Below are 25,826 nucleotides of genomic sequence, written 5' to 3'. Positions count from 1 at the left end.
ACTATTAATTATAATATTTTATTTGTATTTTATAATATATTATAATACTTATTATTATTACACCTTTGGAGAGTTATTTGGCAAGCTATGTCAATACCCCTGCAAATATGGCAGCCATGTCTTTCAACCCATCTTCTTCAAATTTGACACAGCTTGTCAATCACCTCAAGATGGGTACCAAATTTTGTGATAACACGGCTAAACACCCTGAATTTATAGAAAATGTTTAATAGCTCACATTCGTCATGCCTTTATTTTGTAGTCACTTCCTTTGTTGTTCTGTTCTTCCTTTAATTTCTGGTTACACGCACCTGCTGCTAATGTTTGGTTTGCTACATGTTGCTTGTTTTCCTGCTGCTGTACAGACGCAATTATTATAAAAAAATAATATTTTTACCTGCATTTGAGTCCTGCTGTCTGCATCCTGGACTTGCAACGCAACGTCGACAAACACGGCCGTGACAGAATGCTCCAGCAAGTAGAGAAGCGCAGCACCTGAATTAAATAAACAAAAGATAAGCGTCAGGTGTGTGTAACCACAAACTAAAAGGCACAAAGCAACAACAAAAGGAAGTGACTACAAAATAAGAGCGTGAAAGGAAACTAAACAAACACTCGATTCGTGACACCGCTCACCTCTCTTAGACATCAAACTTTGGGGTTTAGTAACAGCAGCACAATGTGATGTATTGGTGCTAAAAAATAGCGCAGGTAACACCACAGGGGTCCGTGTTCTGACCACACTCTTTTGTGAGAAGAGGTTAAGAAATGGAAGTTGTTGTTGTTGTATTTCTCTGAAAAATAATAGCACGGGTTGCACCGTTCGGGTGAGTATTTTGACCAATTTTCACTCTTTTATGTGAAGCGGTTCCGGACTTGAAAAGTGAACATAAACACATACTGTTAAGTCTGTGGTGTAACTTAGAGGTTTAATTAATTACGGCGCCACCATGTGGTGTATTTGTCATGACGACACAGTAGGGGTGCATGTTTTGATAAATTTCCATCCTTTTGTGTGCATCCGTTAAGGAGTAAAGAGTTAGCTTTCACAAATACGTACAATTGTGTAGAAGTCCACTTAAGGGCTCAAACTTTGGTGTTTAATAACAGCACCAGTGTGTTGTGTATTTGTCAGAACAACAGTGGGGGTGCATGTTTTGAGAAATGTTCACCCTTTTGTGTGCAACTGAGGCGGAGAAGCTAATGGTGCATTTTTATGGTGTTGAAATTGGTCTCATCTGAATGATTTGCATTTTAGGCCAGTATGCATATTTGCATGATACAGTATTTTTCAGGATAATCTCCTCAAACATTTTTTTTTTTTATGGGGGGGGGGGGATATTGTTTGAGCCACAAAAGCAATTAGTCTAATTAGAACAAATAGTCATCATGCACGATCAGCATGGGAGAGATAAATGGGGCTGATTGTTGAGTGTTTGCATACATTAAATATTATTTTCTGGCACTAATGGAAAAAAACGCACAAATTGATACTTTTAACTTCAGCGTTGAATATTTTCCCTCCTTGTTGATTTAGCCAGTCTCTCCGAAACTGGATGTTCCATCACGTAAATTTGTCTTTAATAACTTCCTGAGCAGAGAAGAAGTCTAATAATAATAATAATAATATGGCGAGCTGAGCAACTTAGCTTGTGATATTAGCCACATTTACATAAGGAGTTTTTCCTCTTTTTAATAATCTTTCCAAATGACTTTTCCGAAAACAATGGTATACATGGAAAGGAATATTCCAATCTACATGCGTTGCAGTAATCAAACTGAATATTCAACGGGGCATGTGCAGTAAAATGTAAACATCAACATCACGTGATTCCGACTTCCTAGAGTTTTTCTTTTACTTGTTGGAATAACTCAGAGTTTTTCGTTTGTCCAGTCTTGAAATTTAGTTTGGATAAAAAAAAAAAAAAATTCCGCAGCAGTCCAGTGCCGATTGCTCGCCTCCATTTTTAAACCCGAAGAACATCCCGAACTGTGTGTTACGTCATATTTGAGCATGCGCTGAAAAAAACGCAAATTTAAACAAATTTTAAAAGATAAAATTCAATCTTGCTAATATTTTATCATTAAACTCGAGACATGTTTTTATCTAGATACGTATATATTTAATTTTTAAAGATAAACCAGACTTGTGAATGTCGGTAATGCACACCGAAAGCTGCTTGCCAACCGCCAATAAACAACAGAAGAAGAAAAACACTACAAAGAAAAAACTTTCCGTTTGAGCGGGTATAAGATACGTCAATCGGATTATCGGAAAGGAATATTCCACCCCTGGGAATCTGATTATATGTCAATTCGGATTGGCACTTTTATTTTGGAATGATGTGTATAAAAAAGTTACATTTTTCCGTTTGAGCAAATAAACCGAATGCAATTGGAATATTTGGGTCCATGTATACGTGGCTATTGTTTCTCATTGGGCGGCACGGCGGCTAGTGGTTAGCGCGCAGACCTCACAGCTAGGAGACCAGGGTTCAATTCCCACCCTCGGCCATCTCTGTGTGGAGTTTGCATGTTCTCCCCGTGCATGCGTGGGTTTTCTCCGGGTACTCCGGTTTCCTCCCACATTCCAAAAAAACATGCTAGGTTAATTAGCGACTCCAAATTGTCCATAGGTATGAATGTGAGTGTGAATGGTTGTTTGTCTATATGTGCCCTGTGATTGGCTGGCCACCAGTCCAGGGTGTACCCCGCCTCTCGCCCGAAGACAGCTGGGATAGAATGAATGAATGAATGTTTCTCATTGGTTTGGTTTGATGCAAATATGCACACCAAGGGTAGTATCAGTATCACATCATTATTAGTATAAGTATAAGTAATAAAACTGATATTTTCCAGTTCTTTTCCATGTTTTTTTTTCATAAATATTTGAGTTTTTGGTTGTGTTGTTCTATTTGATTTTATCCACAAACGATTAATCCGAGCGTCTCTATCAGTATCGGTATTGGCGATACTAGCTCCTTAATTGCTTGGTATCAGATAGATAAGAAACTATGCAGTATCGCCCCACTTTTGCTTAATTAAGAGATGCAAATTAAGATTGACCTGGCTTCACTTGAACATGCTGAGTTTTAAATCCAAATATTGTATTTTTCCATATGAAGGCCGAGCATCATAGATGAAGACCTTAGACGTGATGCATTATGGAAGACGTGCATTCTATTAAAATGTGTCTTTTGTGTGCACAGAATAACAAAACAAGCTAGCTCGGGTGCCAGATTGCTAATTGCTGGAGACAATATTTGCATAGCATGACGGTGCAAACTCCCTAAACTCAACCCAGTGAAGAGTTTTAGCTCTCACTGTGCAAACCTCACAGGGACATGGCTGAAAGCTCGACTTCCCTCGGCGAGCTCTTTGCATCTCCGCCACTCGCAGACTCACCGAGGTGGAAGTCATCAATGTTTTAAAGCCAGCGAGTTAGCAGCGCTCCAAAGGGATGAAAAAGCTCTTATGCCTCAAATAGCTCCTCATAAAATGTTTACCACTTGTTTATGCCAGCAGGAGCTCAAAGTGTTGCCGCCGTGCAGCAATTAGCATAGGTGGGGATGCGTTTCAGCAGGCGATAACGCCGCAACGTGACAGATAAGACCGAGACCCGAGTCAAAAATGGCAACAGGCTTAAGAAGCATCTTCTTTTTGTTCCACGAATCAATGCTCATGCCGGGACGACGCTAATGTTCCCGCTTTGCTTCAGTCACGGCGGCGGGAGAAAAAAAATGGCGGGCTTTAATGGAATCAGACCTTTGTACGAGTGAGTGCTTGTCTTTGCGTGGCAACAGGTGGCCTGCAAAAGACGTCATCTGTGGCTTCCTGTTCAACGTCTGCAGCCAAACCGCCAATGCAAACACCAACGCCATTTTGTTTTTAGGGTAGAATTAGTTGCCTTTTAGACCTCACCTTCCACAACGGGAAGAAATATCGTCATTACGTCAACTCATTCGCTATTTATACGCTTTTTTCACCCCCACGGCTCGTTCCCAAAGATATATAAATATATACGTCTTTTACATAGAGGTGATGATGCAACCGCACAATAGAAGAGACCATGTTTGGTGCAGTTTTAAGCCAAAAAAATGGCCACAAGGTGGCAGAAGTGCATTTTATAAGAGCTCTGCATGCATGCCTCCCATTGAAATCCATGCTGTGCAGCAACCAGGAAGTGAAAAGGCATCCCGGAATAGGAGGTTACGCATTGTTACGTGTAACAAGTGTACAAATATTAACTATGTTGACTTGATGCCTCTTTCACACAGAAAATTGGCATAAAACTGTATCGTAACAGCAGATGACGTGTTTATTCACTTGTTCCTTTCACACAGCAAAGCACTTTCCAACTTTCCACCCCAAGCTCGGCAATGCGGGATACCCTTTTACACAGGTGCTGTCCTGCCTCTTTTACAGCTCTGGTGCCAAGTCAGAATCCATACATCCCTGGCGTTGTAGCTTTTGTCATTTCAGCGTGAGCGGTTATTTCTTGCACACAATTGTCTAAAAAGCTGTTAAAGTACAGAATATTTAGCCTCTTTCACACAGAAACAGTGGCAACAATCCAAGCCATAGAAGCAGATCATGCATTTTCTGTTAGAAAGAACCCCAAAAGTGGAATATTGCAGGGATTTCTACGCAGCGACATAGTATCCCACAATCAGATAATGACATAATTTGAATTATTATAGCACAGCGGTCTAGTGGTTAGCGCGCAGACTTCACAGCTACGAGACCAAGGTTCAATTCCACCCTCGGCCATCTCTGTGTGGAATTTGCATGTTCTCCCTGTGCATGCGTGGGTTTTCTCCGGGTACTCCGGTTTCCTCCCACATTCCAAAAACATGCTAGGTTAATTAGCGACTCCAAATTGTCCATAGGTATGAATGTGAGTGTGAATGGTTGTTTGTCTATATGTGCCCTGTGATTGGCTGGCCACCAGTCCAGGGTGTACCCCGCCTCTCGCCTGAAGACAGCTGGGATAGGCTCCAGCACCCGCCGCGACCCTCGTGAGGAAAAGCGGTAGAAAATGAATGAATTATTATAGTTTTTATGTCACTTCAGAAGCCGGAAAACTTGATTGTTGACTTGAATTCTGTGTTGTGTTGCCTTTCATACAGAACAGTGACAAAGCCTGGAAAAAGAGGCTATAAAAGATGAGCTTTGTGTTGTTATTACGTTCGCGTACAAGCTAGCGGTCAAAAGTTTGGAGACAGTTCCCCATGTTGTTGAATGAGGTAGTGTCTCCGCTATTGGCGGTGCTGGAGCCTATCCCAGCTGTCTTTGGGTGAGAGGCGGGGTACACCCTGCTGAACTGGTGGCCAGCCAATCACAGGGCACATATAGACAAACGACCACTCACACTCACATATAATATATAAAATGTTGTTATTACGTTCGCGTACAAGCTAGCGGTCAAAAGTTTGGAGACAGTTCCCCATATTGTTGAATGAGGTAGTGTCTCCGCTATCGGGGGTGCTGGAGCCTATCCCAGCTGTCTTTGGGTGAGAGGCGGGGGTACACCCTGGACTGGTGGCCAGCCAATCACAGTGCACATATAGACAAACAACCATTCACACTCACATATAATATATAAAATGTTGTTATTACATTTGCGTACAAGCTAGCGGTCAAAAGTTTGGAGACAGTTCCCCATATTATTGAATGAGGTAGTGTCTCTAAACTTTTGACTCGTACACCATGTCCTTTCAAAGTCTTTCTTTAGGCTACAGGAAATGGAAATATACCATGAGACGGCAATTATTGTTAGCTTTCCCAGGATTGGCGCCCCCGGTGGTCAACGGTCGCACCAACTTTGGTTGTTGTTTACCACGGTGCGTTCGCTCCCTCAGGACGGAGAGCCGCTGTAATGGAAAACATCACATGTAGAGCAGACAAACACGCTCGGTTCAGGAGGAAGAAGGAATAAAAAAAATAAATAAAAAAAAAACGAGAACAGGACCCAGTTTTTTTTTTTAGGAGGGAGAGGGTGGATAGTACCGGTAAAGTGCTTGAAGACATCAGGGCACGTCGCTTGGTGTGGATGTTAGCATTTAGATTCAGTGCAGGCACCCCAAAAGGGCCCGGGGTTTGTTGTGGAGTCTACTTATGCATTACTGCGATATTGAGGCTTAGCTCGGGCCGCTGTCCTCGTACATCTGCAATCCCTTTTGCAGCATGTGCTACCATATTCCCTTTACACACACACACACACGGAAAGAACACATTACCTAAAAATCTGTTCCAGAATCCGTAATAATAGTTTTCCAGGTGAATAAATGAGATAGATATGGAAACTCGAGATTAGAATTAGAAAAAAAAAAGTTTTTAAAAAACTGAATCCGGTAAGCTAAGCGTCATGACTAAACAAACAAACAAGCGCGCCCTTCAACGACCCCGCCGGTGGCAAAGGATGCTCGCCCCGTGTCGCGGCAATTGGCGGAATAATCATTACCGCTGGGAATGTAAAGACTAGCAAATTGTCTATCAGCGGGTCGCAGTGTGAACCCCCCAGTGTGACGTCACACGGCTGAATTAGCTTTAATGTTCTCACTTTGTTTACCCGCCATGCACACGCCGGGGTCGCCTAATCTGCTGGATTGGGCGTCACGTCATTTTCCTCAGAAATGACGCGGCTGCTGGATGCCGATGCCGTGCATCATCATGTATCTCCGACCCGATGACCTCAGGCTATCAGCGTCTAACCCAGGGGTGGGGTTGACTCGCGGGCCGCATTGATATGACAAAATTTACAGGGGGGGGGGCAGACTATATTTTACACGTAACAGTCCACCTGGTATTATTGTATCTGTAAAATTGTCATGCAATCTGCTATTATTATTTATTATTTTATATTTATATTTAAATACTTAAAAAATAATAAAATATTATAATATTACAATAAGATTAAAATAATAATTATTATATTATTATTATGTAAAATATGCAAATATAACAATAATATTATATATAATTAATATAATAATTAGCATTAATATAATAATTATAATAATCATAATAGTTCCAATAATAATTATAACAATCTAATAATAATAATAATAATAATAATAATAATAATAATAATAATAATAATTATTATTATTATTATTATTATTATTATTATTATTATTATTATTATTATTATTATTATTATGTGCTTGTGTCCCTTTTTTCAGGAACACTTTGTAAACAACAGACCATGTCAAAAAACGAAATTGATAAAACCATCAAAAGGTTGGCTCAGGCCATGATGCCAGGTTGTATGTTGAGTTTAAATGAAATACTTTGGAAAGATTGGGCGGGCCGTATTCAAACACTTGGCGGGCCGGATGTGGCCCCCGGGCCGTAGTTTGCCCACCCCTGGTCTAACCCGTCCTTTAATATTGGATCATGCACATTTATTTTTCTAGCAATAGCCTGCAGGTCCACATGCTACAAAAGCTTTGTGGTTGGCAACAAATATTGATGGATGCTTCCATTGCTGCAACAACACGTCCTTTCACCTCGTTTTGGCTGTTGAAATATGAAAATCTATTAGAAATATCGATTTATTATTCACAGAAAAATATAGGAAACAAATATAAATGCTAAATACATCCTCCGATAAAGGAAACTTAACTGTAAATCTTTGGAAAATCAGGATGCGTACAAAACATTACAAATATTCTGAAAAAAAGTTTGGCAAATAAGATAGATATACAAAAATATGATTAGTTATTGGAAATTGAGAGTTGGATAATCTTGGTTTTCTGCAAAAAAGCCAACATCAGACATCCATATGAATATAACAGCAAAGTCAATTATTTTTACCATTCACATGTACATAAAAATATAATAAAAATATAATATAAAAACAAGAATATAATAAAAATAAAAATAAAATAAAATAAAAATAAAAATAAAAATAAAAATAAAAATAAAAATAAAAATAAAAATAAAAATAAAAATAAAAATAAAAATAAAAATAAAAATAAAAATAAACAAGCATGACCTCCCATACGCTACACAGTGAGGCGCCTTTCCACTTCCTGGTTGCTGCACATCATGCACCAAACATGATCTCCTCTATTGTGCAGTTGCATCATCACCTCTATATGCCTCGAGTGGGAAAAAAAAACATATAAATAGGTCTTTGGTGTGGCAAATGGGTTCATAAAACGACAATAGGGTTTTTTTTTTTCGTTGTGGAAGATCTAGGTCTAAAGGGTCTAAGGTCTAAAGATGCGACTAATGGAGATACTGGTCTAAACAACAAGGCCACAACATAAACAACACAGCAAAATGGTTGTTGGACATTCATTTTCTACCGCTTATCCGCATGAGGGTCGCGGGGGGTGCTGGAGCCTATCCCAGCTGTCTTCGTACACCCTGGACTGGTGGCCAGCCAATCACAGGCCACATATAGACAAACAACCATTCACACTCACATTCATACCTATGGACAATTTGGAGTCGCTAATTAACCTAGCATGTTTTTGGAATGTGGGAGGAAAATTCCATGCAAAACGCCACACAGAGATGGCCGAGGGTGGAATTGAACTCGGGTCTCCTAGCTGCGAGTCCTGCATCCTATCCACTTATCCACCGTACTATCTCACATTTGGAACTGAACTGTATGTGTTTGTGCGTAAACCTTCTGCACGCTACACCCCTCCATGCTTTTCCACTTCCTGTTTGGTGCGGAAAGTGTTATTATTACACGGGAAAGATTTTTTCATCTTAAATCTGCACTGAACATGATCTCATCTATTGTGCACTTGCATCATCACCTCTTTTACCATAAAACGGACGTGGCGTTCAGGTTTGGTAGCAAATGAGTTAAATGGGACTCATCCTGTTTATTTTAATGGCTTTTAAAATGCTAGTTTGTTTGAATGCAGTACTTTATTTCTATCAAGATGGTGGCATTGTTCTCCTGTTGGCCTTGCGTTGCTAGTCAGGGGTTGTTTAGGGTGGGACTGGGCTCCTTCCTGGAGCAACAACAACAACTCATTTGGAAAAACATTCATGATGTTGGTTGCCATACGGGACTGCACATTTTCTGCCAGCGCTGATTTGCTATCGCTGAGCTCGACTTATCTGGAACGCTCCTCAAAATAAAAGCACATCTGCCGTGGCTTAAGCAAGGGCGACGCCAAAAAGCATCAAAATTGAGAGAGATGTGCCTTTGATGAGAGATAAACAATGTATGCCGTGTGATACCGGCCATGAAAGCAGCGACTTTTAAGCACTCCCAGCGAGGACACTTTGTAGCCGGCTTGAATGCGACGGACACTTTGAGCGGCGAGAAGAAACAGCATGCGATGTTGGCGCAGGGGGAGAAAAACGGAACAGGACGAGGTCCAATATATCATCAGCCGGCAAAGATGGCCGTCAGTCAGACACGTTCCCTCAAAGCGACTTTTCTTTTGTGTTGCCAGGTCTGACGGGCCACAGTGGAAACGCCAACGCCTGCGAGCACAAGTACTGCGGCCTGGGCCGCCGCTGCGCTGTCAACCACGCCACGGGCCGAGGCGAGTGCGACTGTCTGGAGCGCTGCAAGGACCACTACAAGCCCGTGTGCGGATCGGACGGGAAGCTCTATCCCAACCACTGCGAGCTGCACCGGGCCTCCTGCTTGGAGCGCCGCAGGATCACCATCGTGCACGGCGAGGAGTGCTTCTACAAAGGTAGGCGTCAACATGACCTTTACCTAACGAAGCAGACTCTATGCACGCGTGGAGGAATAGCAACCTTTACCATGCTGATCAGGTCCCTTTGTAGCCTTTAGGACTGGATTATAGCAGGATTTACGCTAATACCGCCAATAAACCCACCATCGCGCGTACACTTCTGGAAAGTTCTACACCGAAATGTCAGTCCTCATCCCATCTAGCGCAGCACCTAAACCACTACTTTACAACTTTTACAAGTCAAAATATGAAGAAAAAAGGCTATAATTTAGCAAAAATATTGTCTGAATATTATGAGAAAAAAATAACGTAGAAAATAAAATATATATTAAAGAAAAAAAAATTTAGTTGTAAAATCATGAGGAACTTACAAAATATAATTGTAGTTTTTTGTAAATTATCTCAAGGAAAAGTACAAATTAAAAAAAAATTATATATTAACATTAATTATTAATTATATACTAATATTTTTAATATTATGAGTAGAATAGTTCGAAGAAGAAAGTGTAAATAGTTGGGAAACTAAAAAGAAATAACAGCCGCAATAGAAAAATACTGCAATAATTTTACAAGAATTAAATAAAAAAAAAAACTAATAAAAAAAATTGTAGCAGCATAAAGTTGAAATATTAAAAAAAATATTTTTCAAGATTTGCAGTATTTAAGAAAAAGTGTGTATCTTTTTTAAGTCGCACAGTTATGAGAAACTTCTTTTACAAACAGAAAAATACTGCAATAATTTTACAAGAATTAAATAAAAAAAAGTAATTAAAAAAAATAATTGGAGCAGCATAAAGTTGAAATATGAAAAAAAATATTTTTCAAGATTTGCAGTATTTAAGAAAAAGTGTGTATCTTTTTTAAGTCGCACAGTTATGAGAAACTTCTTTTACAAATAGAAAAATACTGCAATAATTTAACAAATAAAAAAAATAATACAAAAAATAATTGGAGCAGCATAAAGTTGAAATATTAAAAAAAATATTTTTCAAGATTTGCAGTATTTAAGAAAAAGTGTGTATCTTTTTTAAGTCGCACAGTTATGAGAAACTTCTTTTAAAAATAGAAAAATACTGCAATAATTTTACAAATAAAAAAACTAATAAAAAATAATTGTAGCAGCATAAAGTTGAAATATAAAAAAATATATTTTTCAAGATTTGCAATATTTAAGAAAAAGTATGTATCTTTTTTAAGTCGCACAGTTATGAGAAACTTCTTTTAAAAACAGAAAAATACTGCAATAATTTTACAAAAATTAAATAAAAAAAAACTAATAAAAAAAATAATTGTAGCAGCATAAAGTTGAAATATTTAAAAATATATTTTTCAAGATTTGCAATATTTAAGGAAAAGTATGTATCTTTTTTAAGTCGCACAGTTATGAGAAACTTCTTTTAAAAATGGAAAAATACTGCAATAATTTTACAAGAATTAAATAAAAAAACTAATAAAAAATAATTGTAGCCGCATAAAGTTGAAATATTAAAAAAAAAAAATTCAAGATTTGCAATATTTAAGAAAAAGTGTGTATCTTTTTTAAGTAGCACAGTTATGAGAAACTTCTTTTAAAAATGGAAAAATACTGCAATAATTTTACAAGAATTAAATTAAAAAAACTAATTAAAAAAATAATTGTAGTAGGATAAAGTTGAAACATTAAAAAAAATATTTTTCAAGATTTGCAGTATTTAAGAAAAAGTGTGTATCTTTTTTAAGTCCCACAGTTATGAGAAACTTCTTTTAAAAACAGAAAAATACTGCAATAATTTTACAAGAATTAAATTTAAAAAACTAATTAAAAAAATAATTGTAGCAGCATAAAGTTGAAATATTTAAAAATATATTTTTCAAGATTTGCAATATTTAAGAAAAAGTGTGTATTTTTTTTAAGTCGCACAGTTATGAGAAACTTTTTTAAAAAAATGACACCTTTTTTTCAACTAAAATGACCTCATTTTTCCTCCTAATATGATGTTATTGTATTAGAAATTCTACTTTTTCTTGTTGTTTTTTCTTAAAATACTAAATACTAGTTATATTTCCTTGCTTTCCCGAGGGAAAATGGTTTCCAAACCTGAGCAAATGATGCGGGAATATCTGACGTTTGACCTTGGAGGTTCCACCGCAGAGCAACAACGGCGTTCAATGAGCAAAACAAGTTAGCGCATTAAGTCGGCTCGCTCATCGAGTCGTTGGCTCATTGACTCGAGGAGACTTTTCGATCGGGAACGCTAACATCACAGACAACGAGCGGGAAGCACCAGCCAAACTCGGGCCGCTCCGCTCGGCGCCGTCTCTTTGGCGGCCTCCCAAGCGTCATTAAGAGGTTCCCTTCTAATCTTCCCGCGAGTTGGAAGGTGAATGCTGGCAGAAACAGAAAGTGCCTACCCGGGGACTTAGCAACTTATGGAGTGGATAAAATGGCAACGCTCCGATAATGTTGATGATGGGATTTCACACGGCGCCCCCCCCCCCCCGCCCGCCCGCACAAAGACATTTTGCAGAGGTTGCTGATACAACACATTGTGGGGCCACTTTTAACCACGCTATTAAAATAAGTTGCACAGATCTTACAGTGAATGAGCACCTTTCAAACAAATACATCATACACTGGAAGTAGTAATAATATTTTGGAATATTCAAGAAAAAAAATATGTTTTCTTTAAGTTATGTGAGGAGAAACAAAACAATAAAAAAAAAAGCTGTCAATTTTGGAAAATGAGGTTGCAGAAAAAGTTCTAATGTTACAGCAATAAAGACAAAATATTATGGGATTAAGTCATCAATACCACAAAGAATCAAATAATAAAAATAAATTAAAAAAACAGCACAAATGGGGAAAAAAAACTGTAATTTAAAAAAAATAAACAGAAAAAGTGATATACTAATGAGAAAAAAAATGCAGTTTTACAAGAATAAACCTGTAATATTATAAGGAAAAATAATAATATTATTAATATAAATAATAATATTTATTTTTTTTTTTACCAAAGAGTGGAAACATTAAAGAAGTTGTAACATTATGAGAAACAAAACAAAGTTGTTTTAAAATTAGGAAAAAGTTTTAAAATGTGAAAATATTATGGGGATTAAGTCATCATTACCACAAATAATCAAATAATAAAAATAAATTAAAAAAAACAGCACAAATGGGAAAAAAGCTGTAATTTAAAAAAATAAAATTACAATATTAACAAAAAAAGTCATATACTAATGACAAAAAAATGCAGTTTTACAAGAATAAACCTGTAATATTATAGGGAAAAATAATATTATAATATTATTAATAAAAATAATAATATTTATTTTTTTACCAAAGAGTGGAAACATTAAAGACATTGTAACATTATGAGAAACAAAACAAAGTTTTAAAATTAGGAAAAAGTTGTAAAATATGAAAATATTATGGGGATTAAGTCATCATTACCACAAATAATCAAATAATAAAAATAAATTAAAAAAAACAGCATAAATGGGAAAAAAGCTGTAATTTAAAAAAATAAAATTATAATATTAACAAAAAAAAGTAATATACTAATGACAAAAAAAATGCAGTTTTACAAGAATAAACCTGTAATATTATAGGGAAAAATAATAATATTATAATATTATTAATAAAAATAATAATATAAAAATATTTATTTTTTTAACAAAGAGTGGAAACATTAAAGACATTGCAACATTATGAGAAACAAAACAGTTTTAAAATTAGGAAAAAGTTGTAAAATGTGAAAATATTATGGGATTAAGTCATCATTACCACAAAGAATCAAATAATAAAATTAAATTAAAAAAACAGCACAAATGGAAAAAAAAAGCTGTAATTTAAAAAAATAAAATCACAATATTAACAGAAAAAGTCATATACTAATGAGAAAAAAATGCAGTTTTACAAGAATAAACTGGTAATATTATAGGGAAAAATAAAAATATTATTAATATAAATAATAATATAATAATGTTTATTTTTTTACCAAAGAGTGGAAACATTAAAGATGTTGTAACATTATGAGAAACAAAACAAAGTTCTTCTAAAATTAGGAAAAAGTTGTAAAATGTGAAAATATTATGGGAATAAAGTCACAATATTCAAAAATGTCAATGTAAAATAAAATGTAAAATGAAATGAAATTTATTATTATTTTTTACTAATGTTGTTAACGTCATCATTATTGCTAAGCAACATAACTACTGTCTAGTTACACAGCATTAAATGACGGCGACTTCCTGTTCAGTGCAAAGTAAGTGTCAATAAAGGCAGAGTAGTTTTAACCCAAATTAACAAAATTAGTTTTTTTAAGACTGTTATCCACCGGAAGAAATATTTTCCCATCCGCAAACACTTTTGCGTCTAAAGTCAGGACGTAGAAGAAAATAAGCGCATCAGGAAACATGGAAATATGGAAAGACCATAAGAAGATGCACACTTCCTTAATTATCACCCATTTTTTTTCGGTTTGTGTTTTCCTACGTCTGCGTTGGCATAAACGGCTTCCCGACATTCCACACAAACAAACACACACATTTATTTGTCAGCCAGCGTTCTTTGGCTGTGGAGGAAGTGAATGAGACACGCAAACAAACAAACAACGCCGCCTGTTTTGAGAGTTCGTGTTTCTCCCCACAGAGAAGCTTGACTCTTTGCCGCCACTGATTTCATAAAAACACCAATTATTCTTTGTCCCTCGTAACAGGAGACATCAAGGTTGTGTCCCTGGGGGGTCTGGGGGGGGGTATAGTAAGTTGTTTACCAACGCAGTATTCATCAGAGGGTTAGACTAGAGGTGTCGAAGTCGCCATTTATTGATTTGAATACACATAAATGAAATCAGTGCATGGTAAAATGTAGCCCATAAAATATGAATATAGTGATGGCACGGTAAGGATGGCCTGATGTGAATGCCCCCCCCTGCACCGCATTGTCAAGTAGCTCCATATAGACTGGAAGGAAACATGAATGCAACGTTCCATAGTTATTTCCGTGCACCTCCTGCCTGCCTTTGCCGCTTGCGGAATGTTTGTGCATTCCCGCTGCCTGCACCACTGCTGTCCTGGCATTCTTTTAGTATCCTTCGCTCCAACAACACTTGAGGGATTGATCTCGGAGCACTTGGAAGTGAACTCCAAGTCAAACGTGAATGATACACAGGCCAAAATGACGGCATGCAATTATGACAGATATGTTAGCTGCTCTTGAAAAGTCTATTTTGGAAGCTTTTGATTGCAGAATGTAAACATAACCTATGTGTTCAAGTCAGAATATTTGACTTAAGTTACGTAACATGCCACAAGTCCTTACCAGTCCTTACCAGTCCTTACCAGTCCTTACCAGTCCATACCAGTCCATACCAGTCCTTACCAGTCCTTACCAGTCCTTACCAGTCTTTACCAGTCCTTACCAGTCTTTACCAGTCCTTACCAGTTTCTTACCAGTCCTTACCAGTCTTTACCAGTCCTTACCAGTCCTTACCAGTCTTTACCAGTCTTTACCAGTCTTTACCAGTCTTTACCAGTCCTTACCAGTCCTTACCAGTCCTTACCAGTCTTTACCAGTCTTTACCAGTCCTTACCAGTCTTTACCAGTCTTTACCAGTCTTTACCAGTCTTTACCAGTCTTTACCAGTCTTTACCAGTCCTTACCAGTCCTTACCAGTCCTTACCAGTCCTTACCAGTCTTTACCAGTCTTTACCTGTCCTTACCAGTCCTTACCAGTCCTTACCAGTCCTTACCAGTCTTTACCTGTCTTTACCTGTCCTTACCAGTCCTTACCAGTCTTTACCAGTCTTTACCAGTCCTTACCAGTCCTTACCAGTCCTTACCAGTCCTTACCAGTCCTTACCAGTCTTTACCTGTCTTTACCTGTCCTTACCAGTCCTTATCAGTCCTTACCAGTCCTTACCAGTCCTTACCAGTCTTTACCAGTCCTTACCAGTCTTTACCAGTCCTTACCAGTCCTTACCAGTCTTTACCAGTCCTTACCAGTGCTTCACATGCATTCATTCATTTGTGGCGCCACGACACGATTAAGTTTGTACTGGCACAAACAGATTTAATAATTACCTGTTGGCCCTGGCTTATAAACACATTATAACGGGACCCTCGGTGAGTGCATCTTGTCTCTCCAACTCCGTACGGACAAAAGAGTGGACACCTAGCTCTCAATTTCGCTACAAAGACTCAACAAGATGCTCGTTTGCCATCTGCATTTTTTACCTGAGGACTGTAGCACACGTCGTGTGCTGGAAGATACAGCCATCCCAAGGAGAGCGGACATTGGAAGTGTTGTCGCTGTATCTATGCTGCTGTTGTTGTTGTTGTTGTTGACGGAACTAGCATAAGTATGTGTATCAGTGCGCCTGGCAAAGAAGTTTTGGTAGTGTTTTAAATCAGCAAAATACGGCAAGATACTGCAACTATTTCATATTACCATCAATGTACATATTAATGCATGATCACAGCATGGATATCAAACCATGCAATGTTGTTAGAGGGCTTCATAGTCGAAATAGGTACAGTATCCCCCAATGACAGCATTGTTAGCTAGCTCATATTAACTCGTTTTCTTGTGTTAAAATACACAGAAAAGGTGAAGGAATATGAGTTCATGTTTCACATAAGGATTGTGAATGATGGGCAAAATTCCTCCCAAAAAATGCAGTTCCCCTTTAAGGACTTTGGAAATCTCCAGGGGGGGGGGGGGGGGGGGGGGGGGGGGTTGGATTAAGATGCTTGACAGGCACGACGTGGCCCGCAGTTTGCTCACCACTGCTTCAGTGCCATAATATTTGGACTTTATTCCCATAATATTACAGTATTGTTATTTTTTACAACCTAATTTTCTAAAAATTTAAACTCCATAAAAAGTTATCTTTGTTATAGAGGTGAAATTGTGTATATTTATTTTATTTTTTTTTTAAACTTTATTCCTGCAATATTTGGCCATATTCTCATAATATTATTGCATTTCCTCCAACCTAATTTTCCAAAAATTAAAACTTCATAAAAAGTCATCTTTGTTATAGAGGTGAAATTGTGTATAAATATTTTTTTATTATTTATTTATTCCTGCAATATTTGGCCATATTCTCATAATATTATTGCATTTCCCCCAACCTAATTTTCCAAAAATTAAAACTTCATAAAAAGTTATCTTTGTTATAGAGGTGAAATTGTGTATATTTATTTTTTTGTACTTTATTCCTGCAATATTTGGCCATATTCTCATAGTATTATTGCATTTCCCCCAACCTATTTTTCCAAAAATTAAATATAAAACATAAAAACATAAAAAGTTATCTTTGTTATAGAGGTGAAATTGTGTATATTTCATTTTTTTTACTTTATTCCTGCAATATTTGGCCATATTCCCATAATATTACTGCATTTCCCCCAACCTATTTTTCCAAAAATTAAATATAAAACATAAAAACATAAAAAGTTATCTTTGTTATAGAGGTGAAATTGTGTATATTTCATTTTTTTTTAATTTTTGCAATATTTGGCCATATTCCCATAATATTACTGCATTTCCCCCAACCTAATTTTCCAAAAAATGCAAACTTTATTCTGTTTTGGTGCTTGTATTTTAAAACATTTTAAAAAACATTTTAATAATATTTCAGAGCACTTTTAAACCATAAAATCTGTGAATTTGATGAGCGCTCAACTTTCTCATTAGATTCCTACTTTTTTTCCCTCCATATTTTTTACACTTAATGACTGCAGATCTATCCATGTTTTTTAGTTGTCTTGTTACATTATAATTTTAGAACGTGTCACCGAGCAATAACAGCCTCGAGTCGCATTTCAGACGCCCCTGATTTCAAAGCACTCGCAAGCGGCTCCGTCTTGCTCGTCACATAAAAAAAAGACAAAAAGAAGCCAGAGGAAAAAAAAAAAAGTCAGTTGTATTTCTAATCATTTTCGTTTTGTGCTCAAACGACACACAAATGCAACACGGGCACGAGTACGTCGTGTAGCTGCTGATGCCACAAATGAACTCCTTCTAATTATAACATCATAACCATATGAGAGCGTCTGGGTGAATAAATCATCACGTAGATGAAGTCTTAATCAACAGTGTGCCCCCCCCATACACCCCCCCCCCAGCACCGGCAGCAGCATCCATCCCAAATATTGCCTCTTGAACATAACATATGCAAACAGTACACCAAGTCATTCATATTGAAGTATTTATAGTATTTACATATTCAGTGAAAGAGTCCCCGGCGGTCTTTTATATAGCGAGTAATGAAATGCAATGCATAAATACATATAGATATGCATTTAATGTACACAACAGTATCTATATGAGATTGCAATGTTTTTTTTGTGCCTGGATAGATTGGACATACAGATTGTGTTCAGATGTCCCCCCCCCCCCAAGCGACGACGGGGGCATTTATCACTTTGAAGTGTTTTATGCAAAGAGGTGCGAGCCATTATCGCTGCCGCCGGACTGCCGATGTCAGTCAAAGCTGCGTTATCCACTGGAGAAGCCATGACAGCCATGTGTTGAGTGAAGGCTCTCATTAGCGTACGGCGAGGGAGGAAAGGGGGGGGGGGGGGGGGGTTTGGAGCGTCGAGCTGCTCCTCTTTAACCGGGATGGAATATTGATGGGGAAATTAACAGGAGCGCACGGAAGTTGTGCAATAGATTGGGTGATGTCACGGCGTGGCATCAGGATGACATTTGGAACATGTGACGGCGTTTGGTATCAGTGGGACCAACGTTAGCGACACGAGCTAAAGTGCTAACATTACGCTGACATTTTAGCTTTGTCATGATTCGTATTTTTGGGCATTATTGTCACACTTAAATGTTTGAAAACTAATTTAAATACAGTATTAGTCAGTAATAACACAACTAAAACTAGAATACGGTTTTAAATGAAGCTTATGGATGTACGATATTGGCTTTTTTTGGACGATATTGGCCGATATGGTCCAACGACCAATTTCCGATACCATCAAAGTTGAAATGTTCTATCTATCTAATCTATACAGCATTGTTTAAATACCATTGTCATCACAAAAAAGCAATTTTTGATGATTTTGAGCATTTTTTGTTTTGTGGGGCGATATGGTAATGATAATGATAATGGTTTTATTTCATTTGAACATGCATCAGATTACACTTGAATGCATCACATAATCAGTTCACAGTTCCACATGCCCAAAAGGAGTAGGAAGACGCAAAGCTTATTAAACCCTACCCCTCCATCTGGTACTTTTACAATCAGTAACTGTTACATTTGTTCACTTCCTGCTTTCATAATATAGGTTAATTTTTTTTAATTTAAATGTAGCCATATATATTTAGACAAAGTGTCTAAACAACAATGCCATAACATAAACATCACAAAAAATGGTTGTTTTTAGGGATGTCCGATATTAGCTTTTTTGCCGAAAACCGATATGCCGATATTATCCAACTCTCAATTTCCGATACCGATATGTGTAACACGACATATCAAAGTTGAAATATTCATCAATACAGCATTGTTTAAATATCAGTTGTCATCTGGAAATGGTCAATTTTTGATGATTTTGAGCGATTTTTGTCTTACAGGGCGATATAGACATGCTATATAGCAAAACAAAGATCAGAAAAGGTTTGTTTCTACCTTTTCCCGTTCTTTAGTCATCATCAGTAGAACATAGGTAAGTTTCAGCAAAATATCATTTCTCAACAAAAAAAAAAAGTGCAAAAGCATAACTTTCACTTTAAATTTAGCCATATATATTTAGGCAAAATGTCTAAACAACAATGCCATAACATAAACATCACAAAAAAATTGTTGTTTTTAGGGATGTCCGATATTAGCCTTTTTGCCAAAAACCGATATCCCGATATTATCAAACTCTCATTTTCCAATGTCGATAAGTCTAACAGTTGGTTCAGCTATACAGCATTGTTTAAATATCAGTTGTCATCGGGAAAAAGTACATTTTTGATGATTTTGAGCGATTTTTGTCTTGTAGGGGCGATGCTATATAGCAAAACAAAGATCAGAAAAAAAGGTTTGTTTCTACCTTTTTCCATTCTTTAGTAATCATCAGTAATCATAGGTAAGTTTTAGCAAAATATAATTTCTCAACAAAAAAAAATGTGCAAAAGCATAACTTTCACTTTAAATTTAGCCATATATATTTAGGCAAAATGTCTAAACAACAATGCCATAACATAAACATCACAAAAAATTGTTGTTTTTAGGGATGCCCGATATTAGCCTTTTTGCCAAAAACCGATATCCCGATATCATCAAACTCTCATTTTCCGATGTCGATAAGTGTAACAGTTGGTTCAGCTATACAGCATTGTTTAAATATCAGTTGTCATTGGGAAAAAGTACATTTTTGATGATTTTGAGCGATTTTTGTCTTGTAGGGGCGATGCTATATAGCAAAACAAAGATCAGAAAAAAAGGTTTGTTTCTACCTTTTTCCATTCTTTAGTAATCATCAGTAATCATAGGTAAGTTTTAGCAAAATATCATTTCTCAACAAAAAAAAAATGTGCAAAAGCATAACTTTCACTTTAAATGTAGCCATATATACTTAGGCAAAATGTCTAAACGACAATGCTATAACATAAACATCACAAAGAATTGTTGTTTTTAGGGATGTCCGATATTAGCTTTTTTGCCAAAAACCGATATGCCGATATTGCCCAACTCTCAATTTCCGATACCGATATCAGCCGATACTGATATGTGTAACACGACATATCATCAAAGTTGAAATGTTCATCTATACAGCATTGTTTAAATATCGTTGTCATCGGGAAAAAGTCAATTTTTGATGATTTTGAAAGAATTTTGTCTTGTAGGGGCGATATAGACATGCTATATAGCAAAACAAAAATCAGAAAAAAGGTTTGTTTCTACCTTTTCCCGTTCTTTAGTCATCATCAGTAGAACATAGGTAAGTTTCAGCAAAATATCACTTCTCAACAAAAAAAGGAAAAAAAAATATTTTTGGAAAAAGCATAACTTTCACTTTAAATTTATTTATATATTTAGACAAAATGTCGTCTAAACAATGCCATAACATAAACATTACAAAAAATGGTTGTTTTTAGGGATGTCCGATATTAGCTTTTTTGCTGAAAACCGATATGCCGATATTGTCTAACTCTTACTTTCCAATATCGATATCAGCCGATGACAGATCTTGTGTGGTGGAATAAACACATGTACAGTATGTTGTACACAGAATTTTTTTAAATATCGTTTTTCATGATCGGGGGAAAAAAAATCTGATACCGATATTGCATTTTTATGCCGATATCGGGCCGATAGTTATCGGTACCGATTGTTATCAGACATTTTTAGTTGTTTTACATGAAAATAACCATTATTATTATTATTAACTATTTACAATTTCCACATTTCCAACTGAACTGTGTGTAACTTCAGTGTGTAACCACCTGTGTACTACACAGTGAGATACATCTTTGGGAGCGTATAGTTAAGGGAACTTACAGTACAAGTACTGTACTTTATGTACCTTCGCAATAATGAGCTCCACTAATTAGCTTATTTTGGAGCAACCGGTTGCTGGAAACTCCCTCGAGCTGCACGACGCCCCCGACAACAACAAGCCAAGAACATGCTGAGGTCTCTGGAGACCATCCACCCTAACGAGGCGTCGCTACGTCCCACCGGACCTGCTTCTGTCTTCTGTTTTGTCTTGCTTTAACGACTTCAGCGCAAAGAACAAGCTCCTCGTTAAAAATGTAGACCTGACCGTCTTTGCTAGATTGGCAAGGTCATCTTACGGGCTTTGTCTCCTACCGGGTGGCCTCCAGGCGTCATGGCAACCCCCGAAGGATTAAAGGTGATGCTCTCATCATCAACAACACAATCTGAGATAATCCATCCAGTCACCAGGCCGAGCACGTTTCTTTTTTCAGCGTGTTTTAATCAACAAAAAGGTGAAGAACATCAAATAAGTGGCCCCCGGTGTTCTTTAATTTGGCTTCATGTGGGAGAAATGGGTGTCATTTTCAGGCACCTCAAAGCACTTCATCAACAAATTGAAAGCGTGCGTCTCAAGTCTTGGCAAAGTGAAGAATTATTCCAAATATGAAGCACCCGACCCTGAACAACTCAACAGCTCAGATATTTTTCTACTTACACGTTGAAGCATCAATTGCACGCTACGCGCTTTCACTTTTCCTTTCAGAAAAAGACAGAAAGCAACGTTTCTAATCACAGTCGTCAGGAACTTTGACCGCTGACATGTTTTCATCAATATTTCATGGAAGCTTCCGGGCATTCTATTTCATAGAAAGCAAAATGAATGTGAAAAAAGATTTATCGTTTTATTTTACTAAATAATATATTCAACGGTGAAATATAAATATAATGCAAATATAATTGCATTAAAAAATAATTAACTGAGACATTTATATAGTTTTTGAATTACTTATGAATTATTTCTTGGCATTTAACTTAATTTCTTGACATATTTTATTGAATATTTCATGTAAGTTTCAGGTAAATGGAGGATTTCTGTGTGAGAATTAATTCAATATAAAGCCAAATAAAAAGGTAATTAAATTGGGACAAATTGGGAAATTATTTTTATTATTTAATATAATTATTAATAATATAATTCATTAATAATATAACAATATAATAATCATTATATTATATAATATAATTAATCATATAATAATTATATTATATAATTATAATATTATTATATAATATTAAACATTTAATTAAATTAAATTTAAATCAAAATATTGTATAAATATATAAATATTTAATAATATTATTATATATTATAATAATCATAATAATATAATTATTTTATAATATTATATTATAATATTATTATAATCAATAATGATATAATTATATTATAATATTATTATATAATTATATTATTATTTTTATAATATAATTATATTATTATTTTTATATATTATTATTATATTATATATTATTATATAACATAATTGTATTATAATAAATAATATATTATAATATAATTATATTATTATTGATTATAAAATATTTATATATTTATAAAATATTTTGATTTAAATTTAATTTAATTAAATGTGTAATTAAATATTTAAATATTTATTTTGCCACAACATGTATTAAATTGTTTAAAATAATGATAAATAAATCATTGTAATAATATAATAATCATCAATAATAATATAATTATATTTTATAATATTATATTATTATTGATTATTAAATATTTATATATTTATTAAATATTTTGATTTAAATTTAATTTAATTAAATGTTTAATTAAATATTTAAATATTTATTTTGCCACAAAATGTATTAAATTGTTTAAAATAATGATGAATAAATCAATTAAAAATCCTTTCCATTATTTCATGACATTTTATATTTAATGTCCATTTCTATTGAAGGTCTCCATTCAATGATCTTGTCGATAATAAAATCCATCAATGACATCAGAGTTTGACAAAACAAGCTGCACCGAAACGTTTTCTCTCCTTCAGCTTGTCTCGCTTTTCCTGCAGCTTGACGAGCACACGTGCGCGACTGTGTGTGTGTGTGTGTGTGTGTGTGTGATCAATAGGCTTATTTATAGCATGCTCCGCTTCAGACCTTTTGCGTATTGATCTGCATGTTCATTATGGGCCTGGAATGGAGCATTATTCCTTGCGCTAGTCCCAAACAATCGCATGACAAATTAGCCGAGTAAACAGCTTGGATGTTTTCTCCCCTCCCTGTAGAGCTGAATGAGATGTTGACGCTGCAGACGGAATGCTTTGGCACTCCTGCAGAGAATCCAAATAACATAGAAGCAATGAGGTAAACGTTCCGTGTCATACTGTATGTCCCGTTAAGTCATTCTCCTATGATCTACTGTCATTTTATGTCCTCTAAAGCTCTCAATAAAACATCTTTATAATACTCCTCCTGGGCCAATTTGATGGTATTACATGATACTATACAGTATCTCACAGAAGCCAGGACACATTTAAGCAAGTATTTTATTATATCTTGTCGGACTGCAGTACTGCAGAAAGTAAACTTACTCTAAGAGTAGTCTGCGGTACTTAATAATAATAATAATAAAAAAGCAGTCTGTTGTAATTAAATGGTACTCAGGCGTTCACACATTCTGGTGAGGTGAAAGAAAAAAAATGACACATAACATATTATTATTATTATTATATGAGCTAAAATATGTGCTTTCCACCGTGGTTGCACAGCATGAGTTGGAATCACCATGGCGACCATATTTCCATGTAAAGGCCATTGAAGATTCTTTCCTTAGAGTCCAGTAAATAGCGGCTCCAATGGCAGAACACAATCGGCTGTCATTAGCGCCCCCCCCCCCCCGAAACATTACTAATAGCTTTTTTTTTTTACTTCTGATGTGAAATGTGGTGAAAAAATATTGGATAAAAATGTCCCCTATATATATATATATATATATATACCATTTGTGTGTGTGTGTGTAAATAGTGTGAAAGGTGTATTGGAAGTGTGTTGTCCAAAATCTCACACACTTGATGCCTTCACGGCCACACAAATGAGTCGGGCATCACACACTCTACGACACAAAACCTCCGGGCTTGATGTTCTTCACCTTTTTGTTGTTTATAACAACCCTATGTCAAATCAATGCTAATGATGATTTTATTAGCTTGTGTGTTTGATGATATTCTTTTAGCGACATTTGCTGATATTCTTGCAGCCGTCAGTAGCCTGTTTTGGCACTCCACACGAGCTTGTCAAACCATTGGGAATAGCAGTTCAGTATGTATAACAACATAACAGTCACAGATGTCATCGTTCAAAGAACACTAAATTCATCACCCGACAAGTTAACACTCATAGGGCATTTGTGAATATATACAAACATATCTCAATATGAGTTGAAAATAAATAGGAAAAACCCAATTTTAAAGTTTTCCAATAAGGCATTGCATATGAGCAATGCTTTTTTTTGAGGCACTGCAATGACGTCAGCTTCCCTCTGGGCTTTGTGCTCTCTGGGTCCTTTGGATCCCTATGGTGGACAGAGGAAGCACTGCAGCGCCATTCACTGTTTTCTATGCTTTCTAAGCATTATGGGGTAAACATACCGCTTATCCTCACAAGGGTCGCGGGGTATGCTGGAGCCTATCCCAGCTGTCTTTGGGCAAGAGGCCAGCCAATCACAGGGCACATACGTATAGACAAACAACCATTCACACTCACATTCATACCTATGGACAATTTGGAGTCACTAATTAACCTAGCATGTTTTTGGAATGTGGGAGGAAACCGGAGTACCCGGAGAAAACCCACGCATGCATGGGGAGAACATGCACATAGAGATGGCCGAGGGTGGAATTGAACCCTGGTCTCCTAGCTGCGAGGTCTGCGCATTAACCACTCGACCGCCATGCAGCTCGTATTAAACTTTGTATTGATACATATTCTAAATTTCTGAGGTACAACATTTGAGTGTTAAGTTGCTGTGTGAGGATTTTGTTAAAACTTCAAATCTTTTTGTTTGTTATTATATTATATTTTATTATATTACATTTTACATTATGTTTTAATACAATACAAGTCGCCAATTAACCTCACATGTTTTTGGAATGTGGGAGGAAACCGAAGTACCCGAAGAAAGCCCACGCATGCATGTGGAGAACATGTAAACTCCACACAGATATGGCCGAGGGTGGGATTGAACTCGGGTCTCATATAGCTGTGAGGTCAGCACACTAACCACTCGACCGCCGTGCAGCCCGTATTAAACTCATATTGATCCATATTCGAAATTTCTGAGGTATAACATTTGAGTGTTAAGTTGCTGTGTGATGATTTTGTTAAAACTTAATTTTTTTTTGTTTGTTTGATTAATTAAAAAGACCCTGTGATTCAAACATTGCTTTCTTTAATTTTCCCATTCAATCCCAATATCTGATTTTGAACTTTTGAATCCATATTTTGTTTAGTTGAGTAAATAAAACACAGATTTGTCTCCATAATAAGGATTTTTACAGGGACAACTAAGGACTTAAGTCCAACTTAGTGGACATCATAGTCAAAGGGTGGTTTGAATATGTTTTTGGATACATTACACGGTCACCTGGGTGAACCTGTGTACTTCGTGCTTCTTGAGAGTCTTATTGTTCCTGG

At 36.2% G+C, this 25,826-nt stretch overlaps 1 protein-coding gene and 1 long non-coding RNA gene across 5 annotated transcripts in view; one reads left to right on the top strand and one right to left on the bottom strand.

Moving 5' to 3' along the window:
• LOC144894899 (uncharacterized) overlaps window positions 1-496 on the bottom strand; it is a 44,349-nt gene extending 43,853 nt beyond the window's left edge. The window contains exon 1 of one of the 2 annotated variants that reach the window (XR_013625438.1): window positions 398-496. This is a non-coding gene — a long non-coding RNA (uncharacterized LOC144894899). The remainder of the gene's footprint in view (window positions 1-397) is intronic. The other variant, XR_013625437.1, reaches the window with a different exon arrangement.
• Window positions 1-25,826, top strand: part of fstl5 (follistatin-like 5) — a 154,210-nt gene that overhangs the window by 44,695 nt on the left and 83,689 nt on the right. For 2 of the 3 annotated variants that reach the window (XM_058049606.2, XM_058049613.2), the window contains exon 4: window positions 9,429-9,677. In XM_058049606.2, coding sequence (XP_057905589.2) covers window positions 9,429-9,677 — 249 coding nt within the window. Of the gene's footprint in view, window positions 1-8,424; window positions 9,349-9,428; window positions 9,678-25,826 lie in introns of those variants that run through there. The other variant, XM_058049621.2, reaches the window with a different exon arrangement.

This window comes from Doryrhamphus excisus, linkage group LG23 (assembly GCF_037039965.1).
Source record: "Doryrhamphus excisus strain RoL-2023G ecotype Guam linkage group LG23, RoL_Dexc_Guam_v1.1, whole genome shotgun sequence".
Lineage (NCBI taxonomy): Eukaryota > Metazoa > Chordata > Actinopteri > Syngnathiformes > Syngnathidae > Doryrhamphus > Doryrhamphus excisus.
Note: the sequence above shows the minus strand (reverse complement) of the source record. Positions and strands in the feature narration are given on the sequence as shown.